General features: G+C 47.9%; 1 protein-coding gene across 1 annotated transcript; it reads left to right on the forward strand.

Annotated features, from left to right (window-relative positions):
• The first annotated feature begins 116 nt into the window (after positions 1-116).
• On the forward strand, positions 117-14504 carry WRAP53 (WD repeat containing antisense to TP53). The gene is made up of 10 exons (XM_036341446.1): positions 117-782; positions 949-1047; positions 1308-1419; positions 12254-12342; positions 12545-12635; positions 12741-12873; positions 13383-13591; positions 13769-13872; positions 14004-14138; positions 14243-14504. The coding sequence occupies exons 1-10, from the start codon at positions 376-378 to the stop codon at positions 14487-14489; spliced, it is 1626 nt and encodes a 541-aa protein (XP_036197339.1). The 5' UTR covers positions 117-375; the 3' UTR covers positions 14490-14504.
• Positions 14505-15794: the final 1290 nt, after the last annotated feature.

Raw genomic sequence — 15794 nt, forward strand, 5'->3', positions numbered from 1 at the left:
GCCACCAAAAGCCCCACGGCTTCATGGGAATGGTGACTCCTGGTCCTGCCCCTTCCGTGGGTCGCCCGCGAAATCTGAGCCGAGATGCGGAGACCCAATCGAAAGGTTGGCCCAGATCTCGCGAGAGCCAGTGGCGCGTAGGGACCAACCCGGCTGAGGTCCGCGGTGCTTTCAACATCGGTGTCCCAGCGGCTACGTTCCATTCTCGGGGTCTTCTGCCCCCTCCCGGAAGAGGAAGGGAGGCACAGGTGGGTCTCTCGTGTCGGCTTCCCGGATCCTGGTGAATTTTGAAGCGGAGCGTCCGGGGCAGCTAGCTGGCCAGCGGGGAGAGGGCTGCCTGGCCGAGGCCAATGCCTGCCGCGCTTCCTCGGCGGTATGAAGACGTCCGAGGAGCCACCGTTAGCGCCCTACTGCCTGTCTGCAGACAAGGCCCCGGCTTCAGCCCGTCTCTCGCCTCAGGCTTCCCCGATGGATAAAAACACGGACCCAGAACTGATGCCACTGACATCCGAAGGCGATGATCCGCCCCGCGTGTCCCCCGATCCCATGGCTGGCTCAGCTGTGTCCCAGGAGCCGGAGGAGGGGGACCCCGCTTCTCTCTCCACTTCCCCGGAAACAGGGGTTTGTACTCCCAGTGAGTTGAGCCCTGGAATCAAGGAGCAAGAACTTTCTGAAAGTGTGAGCCTTCCTGCGGAGGAAACGAGCGGGCCGGAACTGGGGCCTGGAGAAGCCGTGGAAGGTGTGTCTGAGGAGCCTGTTCCTGACGAGGAGGAGGGGTCCACGTAAGTGGTGCTGGCAGTTGACGGCGGGAATCCGAGGACATTGGAAATCCGAGATGCATGGAAGTGTGAGATGCCCCTTATCCTCCGGCCCTCAGTCCCCGTTCTCCAGGCCTATTTCCTCTTTGCTTTGGCGACTCAGGTTTGTTGTCCCCCATCTTCCTTCCAGCACTTGGAGCTACAGCTTCTCCCAACTACCTCAGTTTCTCAGTGGTTCCTGGTCAGAGTTCAGCGCCCAGCCTGAGAACTTCTTGAAAGGCTGTAAGTGGTAAGGAAAACGGGGCAGGGAGATAAATACACTAGGATTTTCACCTCCAAATACCCCATTCACCTGGGAGAAGGAGTCACCAGAGGTGGGAGTAGGAGTAAGAATCCCTCTTGGACTGAACTTCAGTTTCACCTGGGATTTTGTCTTCTACTTCCCTCAGGGTTCTGGGGGGAATTTACTCCCTAGACATAGGCTCAGCCCTAGCCCTGCACTTGGAAAATGTAGGTCTGTCTAGCTTTCTAACCTTTGCCTACTCCTAGGGCCCCTGATGGTTCCTGCATCTTGACCAATAGTGCTGATAACATCCTGCGGATTTATAACCTACCCCCAGAGATGTACAGTGAAGGGGAACAGCGGGAATATGCAGAAATGGTAAGGGTAAGGGCTAAACCAGCCCTTTCACCAGACACTGAACATCTTCGTCATGAATTTCCATAGGTAGCATTTTTTATCCTGAATTCTGAAGTCCTTTATTTATTTTTATTTTGTTCTTTAAAATTGATTTGAGAGAGAGAGAGAAAGAAAGAAACATCTATTTGTTGCCTTATCCGGTTTGGCTCAGTGGATAGTGCGTTGGCCTGTGGACTGAAGGGTCCCGCGTTCGATTCCGGTCAAGGGCACATGCCAGGGGTTGTGGGCTCGATCCCTAGTAGGGGGCCTGCAGGAGGCAGCCGATTGATGATTCTCTGTCATCATTGATGCTTCTATCTCTCCCTCTCCCTTCCTCTGTGAAATCAATAAAAATATATATTAAATAAAAAAAGAAACATCTATTTGTTATTCTACTTATTTATGCATTCAACCTGACTGGGATTGAACCCAAAACCTTGGTGTTGGGAGGACGTTGTAACCAATTGAACTAGGGTATAAAGTCATTTAGAGAGATGTTTGTCCCTTCTTTAGTCAGGAATATGTGTTTTCCATAAAAGAGTAGTGACTTTTAGTGACAGTACTTAATTGACTTACAGATTTATTTATTTATTTATTTTATTTTATTTTATTTATTTATTTATTTATTTATTTTTAAAATATATTTTATTGATTTCTCACAGAGAGGAAGGGAGAGAACCAGAGAGTCAGAAACATCGATGAGAGAGAAACATCGACCAGCTGCCTCCTGCACATCCCCCACTGGGGATATGCCTGCAACCAAGGTACATGCCCTTGACCGGAATCGAACCTGGGACCTTTCAGTCCGCAGGCCGACGCTCTATCCACTGAGCCAAACCAGTCAGGGCTATTTATTTATTTTTTAAAAATATATTTTATTGATTTTTTACAGAGAAGAAGGGAGAGGGATAGAGAGTTAGAAACATCGATTAGCTGCCTCCTGCACGCCCCCCACTGGGGATGCGCCAGCAACCAAGGTACATGCCCTTGACCGGAATCGAACCCGGGACCCTTGAATCCGCAGGCCGACGCTCTATCCACTGAGCCAAACCGGTTCGGCTGTTTTTAAAATTTTATTTTAATGGTATTTTATTTTTTGTTAATCCTCACTCGAGTATATTTTTCCATTGATTTTTAGAGAGAGTGGAGGGGGAGAGACAGAGAAACATCGATATGTCGATTGGTTGCCTCCCACATGGGAATTGAGCCTGCAACTGAGATACGTGCCCTTGACTGGAATTGAACCTGGGACCCTGCAGTCTGAGGGTTGGTTGATGCTCTATCCAAACCAGCTAGGGCCAGGTTTTTTTTGAGAGTACATTTATTAAAGCTGGGCACAGTGAAACAAGGAAGGGCTTAGGATAGAAGAAGCAACAGGAGGGAGCCTAGGCGGGGCTGCTGTGGCTCTCTAGAAATGTTATAGGAAAGAAATGGTCCCAGGCAGGGCTGCTGTGGCTCCCTGGAAAGTCAGAGAGGAGGAACCTTGGAGACGGTTGAGGTGGCTAGCCAGGGTGAACTGCCGCTGCCCATTGCTCCCCTGGTTGCAAGTCTTGTGGGGACCTTAGGGTTTAGGAGATGCATGCCTGAGCAGGAAGAAAGGTGTGGGCGTGCTCCTGAGAGGGAGAGTGCTGACAGATATTTATTGAATGATTACCAATATATCAGTTACTGTGTGGTGCGCTGGGGTAAAGTGAATGAGACAGATGAGCTGGTTTGCTTTCTTGTTTGGGAGATAGACAACAAACATGCAAACCAATAAATAACCAAGTTCATTACAAATTATAATAAATGTTATGAAGGAAGTAAACAGAATGAGGAGAGAATAAGGAGAGGATACGACTGAGATAAAATGGTCAGGGAGGGGCCCTCTGAAAAGGAGACATTTAAACTGAGACCTGAAGGATATGAGATCAGTCATGTGAAGAGCTGTAGAAAGCGCCTTCTGGGGAGAGGCAATGATCTTCCGAAAACCAAGAGCTAGGAAAGAACTTTGTGTGTTCAAGGCACAGAAAAAGACTAATGCACCTGGACTGAGGCCAGTGAGAGGGGGAGGGTGCTGCTTATGGAGAGATGGCCAGTGGCCACATTGTGTCAGGTCTTGTCAGTAAGGCATTTGGAGTTTATTTGGGAAGCCATGTAGAGTTTTAAAACAGGAGTGAAATGATGGCTGAATTTTAGAGAATGGACTGTGGGTGGGCAACAGTGAAATCAGGAAGACTCATTAGAATGCGTTTTTCATGGTCCAGGCAAGAAATGATGGTGGCGTAGGCTAGGGTGGTGTCAGGAAAGCTGGGGAGATGTGGATGGGTTTGAAGTATATTTTGTAGGACGTGGAGGTGCAGGGAAGGAAGCAGCCAAGTGTGGTGTCCAGGTTTTGCTGCCAGAGGGATGGTATGATTTACTCAGAACAGGAAACAGGGATATAAAAAGGTATTGGGACAAGTCAGGAGTTTTTAGGTACATTAATTGTGAAATGTAAAACTACGGGAAGAAGTTGGAGCTGGGGATATACTTTGAGAAGTGGGGGAGCATGTAGATAATATGTTGTGTCTTGAGAGTGGATTCCGTCTCAAGAGAGAGTGTAGATGGAGGAGAAGGCCCAAGCAGAGCCCTGCGTTCCAGCATATGGAGGAGGAGTGCAGAAGAAACTACAAAAATGGAGGCAAAGAGTCATGCCTAACGCTGCTGAAAGTGAGGCAGATTTAGAGAATAACCCAAGAAGACATTGGTGATCCTGACCAGAGTACTTTCAGGGGAGTGATGGAGGCAGAAGCCAATCAGAGTGGGTGGGAGAGGAAATATAGACACTTCCTTGGAAGAGTTTTCTTATGACAGGAAAAAGAAATGGAATGGTGACCAGAGGGACTGTGAGCCCCCAAAAGGGTTAATGGTTGCCTCTGTGTTGTCAGGAATAACTCCAGTAGACAGGAATTGGTGCTCTAGGAGAGAGAAGGGTTAACAAAGCCACTGAGTAGCTGGGTGAAGACAGACTCCAGAGTACATTGGAGGTCTTTGATAGGTTCAGGATAATCCCTTGCTGTAGAACAGTGGCTCTCAACCTTCTGGCCCTTTAAATACCGTTCCTCATGTTGTGACCCACCCATAAGATTATTTTCATTGCTACTTCATAACTGTAATGTTGCTACTGTTATGAATTGTAATGTAAATATCTGATATGCAGGATGGTCTTAGGCGACCCCTGTGAAAGGGTCCTTCAACCGCCAAAGGGGTCGCGACCCACAGGTTGAGAACCGCTGCTGTAGAAGGAAAGGCAGAAGATGCATTCAGAGGCACCTGTTTGGTGTTTGGAAGATTTCGGTGTCTCTCTGTTGGCTTCTCAGTGAAGCATGAAGGGAGCTTATCGGCTGAAGGAAGAGGGCCTGCGGGCAGAGAGCAGGAGTGAAGGATCGGTCCTGGAGAGCTGAAGATCAAAACCACCATAGGATGTGGAGGATTGCTCATCTTAGCCCATTGCTCATAGAAATGTGTTGCCATCCATTTAAAGTCAAAACAATTAGTGTGGTTATGCGTCCTTCCCCAGCAAGGTAATGGACCACAGTTTCTGAGTTTGTAAAATGAGGATGATGATAACAACACTCACCTCATAGAGTTGTGAAAATTAAAAGAATTAATGTAAAGTGCTTAAAACAGTGCCTGATGTAGTAAGTATTCAATAAGCACTAGTAGTCACTGATATTAGTTGAGTGCAAACATGGAGGATAGTCTGGTTGGGGTTTGTCAGGGGTGAAAGACAAGGGTGTCTTTCAAAAAAATACGTTTTTATTGATTTTTAGAGAGAGAGGAAGGGAAGATAGAGAGATAGAAAAATAGATAAGAGAAAAACATCAACATTGATCAGCTGCCTCCTGCACACCCCGCACTGGGGATCGAGTCCACAACCCAGGCATGTGCTCTGACTGGGAATGGAGCCAGTGACCTCTTAGTTTGTGGTTGATGCTCAACCACTGAGCTACACCAGCCATGATGTAAATATATTTTTGATGAAGCTGATTAATTGTGGTAGAAATGGCAGAGCAAGCGAGCAGAATTGGTTGGAGATGGTAGCCAGAGACTGTGGTTGTTGACAAGGCCCAGGACTCACTCATGGTCTCAATTATAGCTGTGGGTGCTAAGGAGGAAAGGAATGGGAAAGGCCATGGTATTGGATGGATGCATCATTCTTTCACTGATTCGTTTATTCAGCACTATTTTTTTTTTTAGTACATTCTATGTACTAGCCCTGTTTTAGAAGCTGAGGATTAGTCAAATAAAAACAGGCAAAAGTCCCTGTCCTTGTGAAACTTATATTCTAGTGTGGGGAACAGGCATCTAAAAAAAATAACAAAGTAAAACATAATATATGGTACTTGGGCTAGGGTGGTGTCAAGAGAGATGGAGGGATGGGGATGCATTTGAAGTATCTTTTGTAGGACTTGGAGGTCAATTGAATGTGGAGATGCAGGGAAAAAAAGCAATCAAGGATTATGTCCAAGTAATTTTTTTAATCCTCACCTGAGGATTCATTGATTTTTAGAGAGAGAGGAAAGGAAAAAGAGAGAAACTTCAATGAGAGAGAGAAACTTCTATACTTGCCCAGCATGTGGATCAAACCCGCAACTAGGTATGTGCCCTGACTGGGAATTGAACCCGCAACCTTCTGGTGTATAGGATGACACTCCCACCAACTGAGCCACCCAGCCAGAGCTGACCTCACTATTTAGGTGACATTTGAGCAGAGATCTGAAGGAAGGAAGAGAGTGAACCAAGCTGATGTTTTGGGAAAGAATACAGTGGGCAGGGAGAATAGCAAGTTCAAAGTCCCAGTGGAAGTGAAAGTCACCAAGAATAACAGGAGTATCTATAGGGAGTGAGACAATAAACCAGGAGATAAAGTCTCAGTGAATGAGGGAGAATGACAAAAAGTGGGGAGCTAGACTGATGGCAGGAACTATAGAGAAGCTGGAGTTTAGAGAAGTGAAAAGATTTAGCAATTACAGTGGGGAGCACAGTTGACACCCATCTCCTGTCCTTGAGGTGTGTACTGGGGACAGGGGGTGAGAATTAAAGAAATTCTTGGTGGCTTCTTTAAAGAAGAAGGGTGTCCAGCTCTGGGGATGGTCCTAAATGCTTATCCAGCTGCAGCTCTGTAAGATCGGAGGCTGCAGACCTTTGAGTTCTCAGTGCAAAATATAAGGCACGCCATACGCTGGTTCCTGGAACAGAAACCAGTGGTTCTCAGGGCCAGGTGGCTGCGGTGCAGCCATCCTGAAAGAAGAATTCAGGCCCTGGCTGGTGTGGCTCAGTTGGTTGAAACTTCATCTTGTACACCAAAAGGTTGCGGTTCCAATTCCTGGTCAGGGCACATACCTAGGTTGAAGGTTTGATCCCCAGTTGGGGTGCATGCGGAAGGCAACCGATTGATATCCTCTCTCACGTTGATGTTTCTCTTTCTCTCCCTCTCCTTCTTCCCCTCTTTCTAAAATCAATAAGCACATCCTCAGGTGAGGATTTAAAAATAAAAAAGAAGAGTTCAGGAGCAGGGATAGTTACATGAGATACTGAATATATGGGAGGTTGAGAATTTATTGCACAAACTCATTTAAGAGAAATAGGAATGTTAAAAAGGAAAAAAGTCACCATTAACCACTCTACAAAATTCAGCCCTTTAAATTTTTTACTTTTTTTAAAGCTTTGTATAAGTACTGAAGCTCTTTAAGTGGCTGTAATCCTATAGTAGATGGTTTGGTATACTGCTGTTTTTAAAATAATCATATCCTAAATGTTTCTCATGGTGCTTCAGTCTTAATGGTGTGCGATAATGCACTGAGGCTTATGATAGATAATTTTCTTACCTATTCCTCTGTTTTGGACATTTGGGTTGTTTCTAGGATATTTATATATAAATTATTCAGTGAAGTGTTTTGATGAAGATTCTTTTCATAAGAGAAATTTTTTTTTTAAAGAATATATTTTTATTGATTTCAGAGAGAAAAGGAGAGGGCAAGATAGATAGAAACATCAATGATGAGAGAAAATCATTGATCGGCTGCCTCCTGCACACCCCCTACTGGGGATTGAGCCTGCAACCTGGGCATGTGCCCTTGACTGGAATCGAACCCAGGACCCTTCAGTCCCCAGGTCAACGCTCTATCCACTGAGCCAAACCAGCTAGGGCAAGAGAAATTTTATGAGTAAGAAATACCATAGGTCAAGCAGTATCATATTTGTTTTGGCCATATTTGTTTTGTGTGTCTTGTGATATAGATAGTCCATTTGTTTTCAAAGTTTTTGTGTTTTTTTAAAATGCTGTTAGCATTGTGGGCGTACCATGTCTAGCCCAACCTCATTCATTAGATATTCCCTTTTTAAAGTTTAGTATTTGGAAACGGATAAAGTTTATATAGGTGGGGAAATTGGAGGGCATTTTGGGGGTATATCCCTATACTGCTTCTTCCCAAGATAGTTTCCCAATAGCTCTCCTCTCTTCTCTCCCATTTCTAGAACTCTTATTCTCAACTCCCCAGCCTCTTTTCTGAGAATTTTCCTCCCTATGGCTCTTGCCTGAGGCATTTACTACCCTCTTGCCTTCTCCAGAGAAGACTGTGCATCCTATGTGCCCTACATATTTCATTAGGGGGAAAGGGGAACCCTCATTCCCAAATGCTATTCCAGACAATTGTCCTTTCTCTTGGTAAAAACTTGTCCTTTGAGGCTTCTGCTGTCTGATTCTCCCACTCACCCTCACCAAGTTCATTGGCACCTCATAGCGCTCCTGTGAACCCCAAGTCCTTCACCATCGTGATGAACTCAGGTATTCAAACCAAAAGCCAGGGTCTCATCCTTTAATGTCCCCCCCCCGCCCCCGCCACGTCCAATTAATTACCACATCCCATCAAGTCTACCTAATCTTTCTGATCCATCTACTTCTCTCTATTTCACTGCCTCTACTTTAATTCAAGGTCCTATTACTTTGGGCCTTACGTTACTGGAACAGTCTCCTGTCTTCATTTACTCATTAAAACATTATTTAGGCCCTAACCGGTTTGACTCAGTGGATAGAGTGTCGGCCTGTGGACTGAAGGGTCCCAGGTTCGATTCCAGTCAAGGGCATGTACCTTGGTTGCGGGCACATCCCCAGTGGGGAGTGTGCAAGAGGCAGTTGATAGATGTTTCTCTCTCATCGATGTTTCTAACTCTCTATCCCTCTCCCCTCCTCTCTGTAAAAAATCAATAAAATATATTTTAAAAAAATAAAAATAAAATATTATTTAGCCCGGCCTACAGAGCTCAGTGGTTGAGTGTCGACCTATGAACCAGGAGGTCATGATTTGATTCCCAGTCAGGGCACGTGCCAGGTTGCGGGCTTGTTCCTCAGTGTGGGCCGTGCAGGAGGCAGCTGATCAATGATTCTCTCTCACATTGTTGATGTTTTTATCTCTGCCTCTCCCTTCCTCTCTGAAATCAATAAAAATATATTTTAAAAACACACAAAAAATATTATTTAACCCTGGCCAGTGTAGCTCAGTTGGTGGGAACCTGCACCAAAAGATTGCAGGTTCAGTTCCTAGTCAGGGCACTTATCTAGGTTGCGGGTTCGATTCCCCATCGGGGCATGTATGGGAGGCAACCTATCAATGTTTCTCTCTCCTCTCTCTCTCTCTCTCTCTCTCTCTCTCCTCTCTTCGCTCCTTCCCCCCTCTCTAACATCAATAAGCATGTACTCGGGTGAAGATTAAAAAACAAAACATTTAAAATACTTGGTGTTGGAGAACAGTAGCGAGCAAGACAGACATGGTTCCTGCCTTCTCAGATAGGTACAAGGCAGAGTAAGGAGCACAGAGGGCAATAGGAACACGGAACAGGGCACCTTGCTCAGGTTGAGGGTTTAGGGAAGGCTTCCCAGTGGAAGAAGCATCTAAGAGACCTGAAGGAAGACTAGGATTCAACCAGAAGTTGGGGGAGGTGAAAGAAGAGTATTATAGACTTAGACACTAGTATGCGTGAAAGCCTGCAGGTCAAGAGTATGGTGAGTTGGTACCTTCTGAGAACAGTAGGATGTAGAGATTTTTAAGGAGTGAGCACAGAGAGGTGAGCCATGAGAGGTGGATAGGGAAGCTTTGTAAAGAGGGGTTTTATACTGAGGGTTATGAAGAGTCACTGGAACATTTTAAGAAGGTGACGTTGTACAGAATTCCAACTTAACAAGGTCTGCAGGGCCTTGATGTGGCCGTGGTGTGGAAAGGAGAATGGATGGGTAGATTGGAGTGTGAGGGTACAGGGAGGCCTGGAGAACATGTCGGGTTTTGCAGAAATGCTAGCAAGAAGGCAGTGGCTCCATGTGGCATGACGGGAAGTGGACAGATGCAAGAGAACTCCGGGAGGTGGAACTGGCAAAATATGACACGGGGCTGGACCAAGAGTGAAAAGGCAGAAAAGAGGAGGAGGAGGAGTTGTCATTCAGGCTGGTGCTGATTTCAGGCTTGGAAATTGGCTGTGGAGCCCAGGAGGAGCAGCAGGCTTGAAGGTGGCAGGTTTGAGGTACCTGTGGGATAGCCAAGTGGAGCTTTCTACCAGGCAGTTGGATATATGGGTTCAGAGTAGAGAAGTGGAAACTGAAGTCATGGCTGGATGACATCACCCAAAGTTAAGCAAATAACTAACAAAGGACTGGTCCAGATGATTTAAAGATTGCCTTCAAATCAGTAAGAAAACGACAAAAGCCTAGTAGAAAAGTGAACAAAAATTATGAAAAGGCATACTTAAATTGTTAGTAAACAGATAAATGCCTCAAAAAACCCCACGTAGATACATGTCTAACCTCAGTAGTATGAAGGAAACGCAAATGTATACCATTTCACAGCCTTCAAACTGAGAAAAATTTAAGTCTGGCAGTATCAGCAGGATGCAGAGCAACAGGCACGCTCATGCAGTCGGTGGAAGAGTGAGTTGGGATGAGCTCTTTGGGGAAAAAATGTGACATTATCTAGCAGAGCTTGCAAAGTACATGCCATTGAGCCCAATAATTTTCCTTGTTAGCAGAAACTGCAGAGACACCCACCCTCTCACATGAGTACCAGAATGTTAAAAAACACACTAGCTAAAAAATGGAAAGACATCGGTGAGTGTCGATAGAAAAGGAGAGATGAGTGAAGTAGTCTACAGCAGTGAAAATGTGTGAATTCGCGCTAAATGTTGTCACCATGGTTAAATCTCACAATCATAAACAGTGTGATATCATTAATATTAAGTTTAAAGGTATGTAGGATAATGCTATACATTGTTTTTTCTTTTTAAAAAAATATTTTTATTGATTTCAGAGAGGGAGGGAGAGGGAGAGAGAGATAGAAACATCAGTGATGAGAGAGAATCATTGATCGGCTGCCTCCTGTATGCCTCCCACTGAGAATTGAGCCTGCGACCCCGGCATGTGCCCTTGACCGGAATTGAACCCAGGACCCTTCAGTCCATAGGCCGACACTCTATCCGCTGAGCCCAACCAGCTAGGGCTACATTGTTTTTTCTTTGTATAAATATATTCCTAAAGAAATTCATGAGAATGGTACATTCAGGATAGTGTTTACCTCTGAGGGAAGGTTTCATTGGGCTGAAGTTTTAACTGTTTTGTATATTTTATTTCTTAAGCTGGGTGAAACAGTCACAGGTGTTGTTGTTTTTTAATACTTTGCATATTTGAACTGTTTAATTTTTTAATTTTTATTTTTTGTTAACCCTCTCCGTTGATTAAAAAAAAACATGTTTTTAGCCCAGCTGGTGTGGCTCAGTGGTTGAGCATCAACCTATGTTTTTATTGATTTTTAGAGAGAGAGAAAGGGAGAGGGATAGAGAGATAGACACATCAATGGGAGAGGAGCATCATTGGTTGGCTGTTTCTATACACCCCCCACTAGGAATCAACCCAGCAACCCAGGCATGTGCCCTGACCAGGAATTGAACTGGTGACCTCTTGGTTTTTGGGTCAACATCCAACTGCTGAGCTACCTCAGCCGGGCCCATTGATTTTTTTAGAGAGCGTTAAAGGGATGCCGAGAGACAGAGAGAAAGAGAGAAACATCGATGTGAGAGAGACACATTGATTGGTTGCCTCCCAAAAGTGGCCTGGCTGCATGAGCCCAGAACTGGGGCCAGGATCAAGCCTACAACCAAGGTACATGCCCTTGACCAGAATCAGACCCGGGACCCTTCAGTCCTCGGGCCAATGCTCTATCCAACTGAACAAAACTGGCTAGGGCTGTTTAATTTTTTAAGGGCTCAAGTGGCACTTAGTAGATGCTTAGTAAATATGTATATCATTGCCCTAGCTGGTTTGGCTGAGTGGATAGAACATCAGCCTGTGAACTGAAGGGTCCCGGGTTCGAGTCTGGCCAAGGGCACATGCCTGGTTGTGAGCTTGATCCCCAGGAGGGGGCATGTAGGAGGCAGCCGATCAATGATTCTCATCATTGATGTTTCTGTCTCTCTCTCCCTCTTCCTTCCTCTCTGAAATCAATAAAAAAATATAAAAGAAATATGCATATCATTGGTTGGTTCTTTGTTGGGATATTATTTATTTTTTTTCTTCTCTGAGTGTTTAAAAAGCAAAAGGATAAATGTGTATGACTTTTGGTGGCCCAATTTGACATTAAAGCATGAGCTGACCTTTGAATGTTGACATAAAGATTCTGTTCTTCATATTGACCCCATCTGCCCTCTCCTGCCTAGTTAAATGATGACACATGGTCTCCCTCTGCCGTAAAACTGCTGGAGGTCCAAGATGCCTCCCTTCCCTGCCAGTGACCTAGGCATTCCATCTGTCCAGGTCCCTGTCCTTCGGATGGTGGAAGGCGACACCATCTACGATTACTGCTGGTATTCTCTGATGTCTTCAAGCCAGCCAGACACCTCCTAGTAAGTGATGACCTTGGCCTCTGCTACTCCCCCCAGCAGTTTCAAGGGGATCCTCTACTGAGAGAGAGTCTAGGGCTACCCAGGGATTCTGGGAGGAGGAAAGCTTGGTGTGCCCTCCAGGTGTGAGCTGAGAGGGCTGGTCAGTTGGCTTCCCAGCCTTCCTTTGACAGCAGCAGGACCTCAGTGCCCTTGTTGTTCTCAGTGTGGCCAGCAGCAGCCGGGAGAACCCAATTCACATCTGGGATGCATTCACTGGAGAGCTCCGGGCTTCCTTTCGCGCCTACAACCACCTGGTAGGGACCTCCCGCCCAGCCTCGCTTGTCCTGGCCCAGCTTTCCTTCCTGGAGGACAGGTGACTTGCTTTACGAGGCCTGTTTCCGGCCCTTTCCTCCTCCCAGGATGAGCTGACGGCAGCCCACTCACTCTGCTTCTCCCCGGACGGCTCCCAGCTCTTCTGTGGCTTCAACCGGACTGTGCGTGTCTTTTCCACGGCCCGGCCCGGCCGTGACTGTGAGGTCCGAGCCACGTTTGGTAAGCATCTGTGCTTCCAAGAGAGGAAGCAAGGAAAGGGCACTGCTGTGTGCAGAGGGGCCTCGTGTGAGCCAGGGGACCACATGTTGGGGGGGGGGGGTGCCACAGCCTCCTCCGTACAGCCCTGGTCAAACCGGTGGGTAAAGGGCTTGTGCTCTCTGAGCCCAGTTCCTGTTGGCTGTGTACCTTTTGGTCTCCAAAATCTTAGTATCGTTAGGAAATTGGAGGTGAAGCTGGTTCTATTTTACTACAAGCCTTCAGCTTTCCATTCCTTCCAGGAAAAACAGATTTGAGAGGGAAGAAGTAGGTCTTAGGCATTTAGGTCCTTTGTGGGGGGCTGGGGGGAACCGAAGGATCTGGGGTCCTCATCCCGCTGTGGCAGATGGAGGGGGGGATACTGAGTCCTGGCACATGGGCTCTGGGACAGGAGACTGAGGTGCACCTCTGATCAGCCTGGTTAATGTCAAGTGCCCTTGCTCGCTCCCCCACTTTGTTCCTCCCCTCTTTAGCAAAAAAGCAGGGCCAGAGCGGCATCATCTCCTGCATAGCCTTCAACCCAGCCCAGCCCCTCTATGCCTGTGGTTCCTATGGCTGTTCCCTGGGCCTATATGCCTGGGATGATGGTTCCCTTCTCGCCTTGCTGGGAGGGCACCGAGGGGGCATCACCCACCTCTGCTTTCACCCCGATGGCAACCGCTTCTTCTCAGGAGCCCGCAAGGTACGAGTCATGTCCTGAGATCCCAAAGGGCAGTAGGCAGGAGTGGGGATGTAGGCTGATATGTTGGGGGATAGGTGTGAGAAAAAAATCAACCCAAGCTAAAGGCGTGCCTGTAAAGCTTGAGGGAAGCAGAGATGTCTGGGTGGTGGGCTCCAGGCCCCTGTTCTATGTCTTCAGGATGCTGAGCTTCTGTGCTGGGATCTCCGGCAGCCTGGTCATCCACTGTGGTCCCTGAATCGTGAGGTGACCACCAATCAGCGCATCTACTTTGATCTGGACCCGTGAGTGACCGTGGGTCCTTCCTTCCCAGGACTCCCGTGCCCCCTGTAACCCAGATTCGAACCCCTGGGTGTGAGGAGTTCCTGCGCTGGGATGATGGCGCCATGCCAGCAAGCCTCTGCTCTCTCCCCAGGACTGGCCAGTTCCTAGTGAGCGGCAGCACGAGCGGGGCTGTCTCTGTGTGGGACACGGGCGAGGCTGGGCATGAGAGGAAACCGGAACCTGTGCTGAGTTTTTTGCCTCAGAAGGACTGCACCAATGGAGTGAGGTCATACCACAGATCTTGGGGCTCGGGTTGGGAGGGAGGTGAATTGCAGAGGGAGCAAGCAGCCGCTCTCGGGGGGTTGACAGACTGCCTGTCTCTCCCTCCAGCCTGCACCCTAGCCTGCCTCTGTTGGCCACTGCCTCCGGTCAGCGTGTGTTTCCAGAGCCCACGGAGAGTGGGGACGAGGAGGAACAGGAGGTGGACCTTCCCCTGCTCTCCATGCGCCACGTCCACCTTGAATGTCAGCTTCAGCTCTGGTGGTGCGGGGGGAGCCCAGACACCAGTATCCCTGATGCTCAACAGGGTGAGAGGGAACAGGGAGGGACAAAAAGAGGTGGGGGTGAGTTTATATAAAAAGGTTTTATATGATTCCAGAATCTCTGTGTCTGCTTTGGGAGGCAAATGATGGAGAGGGGGGGGTGGGTGGGAGGGTTATTAGTGGGCTCCCTAGTCCAGCAGCAGTGGGGATTGGCATATTGTTCCTAAAACCAGGGCTGAGAGGTGGTACTAGGCAGGAGCCAATGGGACTACTGAGCTTGGTGTGAAGTCAAGTAGTGGGGGTGGGGCTTCATGCCATTGACTGGTTGGTTGCTAGGCAACTTGATAAACTGAAGGGGGGGAACCTGTTTGAAATCTCACTCCCAAGGTGGGGTGGCAGGGGTCACAGTGAGCGTGGCTGAGCAGGAGTGGCAGGAACTGTGTCAGACTGCTGGGCGTGACTGTGTGAGACTGTGCAGCTGGTGACAGACAAGACACCCGCTCTCCCTTGCTCAACACTAGTTACCCTCATCCAGCAGCAGAGGGACCATTACTCAGCTCTGGGAGAAGGGGAGCAGAAGCACCCCCCTCCCCTCCCCTGGACTCCCCCAGGAGGCCCTGACTGAGTAGCCAGAGTCAAGGACACATGAGAAGAGTACAGGTGCTCGAAGACACAGACGTCACAGTCTGTGTTCCCGTTAGATGCAGGACAAGGGTGACAGTCTTGTTCAGCAGTTACTGCTGTTTCTCCATTGATCTGGCCTGCCTTTGAGGGGGGCAGTATGTTATTTCAAGCAGCAGCACCCCCCCCCCCCCCACCTTGCCAAACACTGAGAAGAGGAGCTATGAAGGGTTACTGTCAGTAGGAATCTCAAGAGACTGTCAGTAGGGGGTTGATTTTGGACCCAAAATCAAAGGGAAGAGACTGAAGGCCTGTAACCGCTCGAAAGGGGAGAGGAATGTCACCTCTGCCCAGAGGTGCTGAAAGCTAGGGTTCTTACACACAAGCAGGCAACCCCCGCCCTTCCCCCAGGATAATTGGAAACAGCCCTTCCAGCTGAATGTGAGTGTGGGGCTGTAGGTACTCCCTTTCCTCTCCCAGCCCATGTCTCCCCATAACCATCCAAGGAGGGCCCACGTTTACCCCCTCATCTCTTGCTTTTCACCAACCCCTAGATAAGAGTACAGGGTACTGGAGGCGATGACAAAAGAGACCCCAGGGGTGGGAGTTCAGCAACTTGGGTTTGGTTCCTAGACACCCGGTGACCTTGGGCTAGTCCGGGGCCTCCCGAGCCTCAGTTTCTTCATCCCTGCAATGGGGATCCTTTAGCGCTGCCCCCCACCTCACACAGGTGGTCGTGGTGCTCACTCAGGCCACTTGGTAAAGTGGAAGCCTTGAAG

Source organism: Myotis myotis, unplaced genomic scaffold (assembly GCF_014108235.1).
Source record: "Myotis myotis isolate mMyoMyo1 unplaced genomic scaffold, mMyoMyo1.p scaffold_m19_p_17, whole genome shotgun sequence".
NCBI lineage: Eukaryota > Metazoa > Chordata > Mammalia > Chiroptera > Vespertilionidae > Myotis > Myotis myotis.

What these genes read in the sequence shown, in the direction of transcription:
- WRAP53 (XM_036341446.1), top strand. Translation starts at nt 376, where the DNA reads ATGAAGACGTCCGAGGAGCCACCGTTAGCGCCCTACTGCCTGTCTGCA. An exon ending in AGCCAGCCAGACACCTCCTA is followed by an intron (nt 12,343 to 12,544) that starts GTAAGTGATGAC and finishes TGTTGTTCTCAG; the next exon opens with TGTGGCCAGCAGCAGCCGGG. An exon ending in TTCGCGCCTACAACCACCTG is followed by an intron (nt 12,636 to 12,740) that starts GTAGGGACCTCC and finishes TCCTCCTCCCAG; the next exon opens with GATGAGCTGACGGCAGCCCA.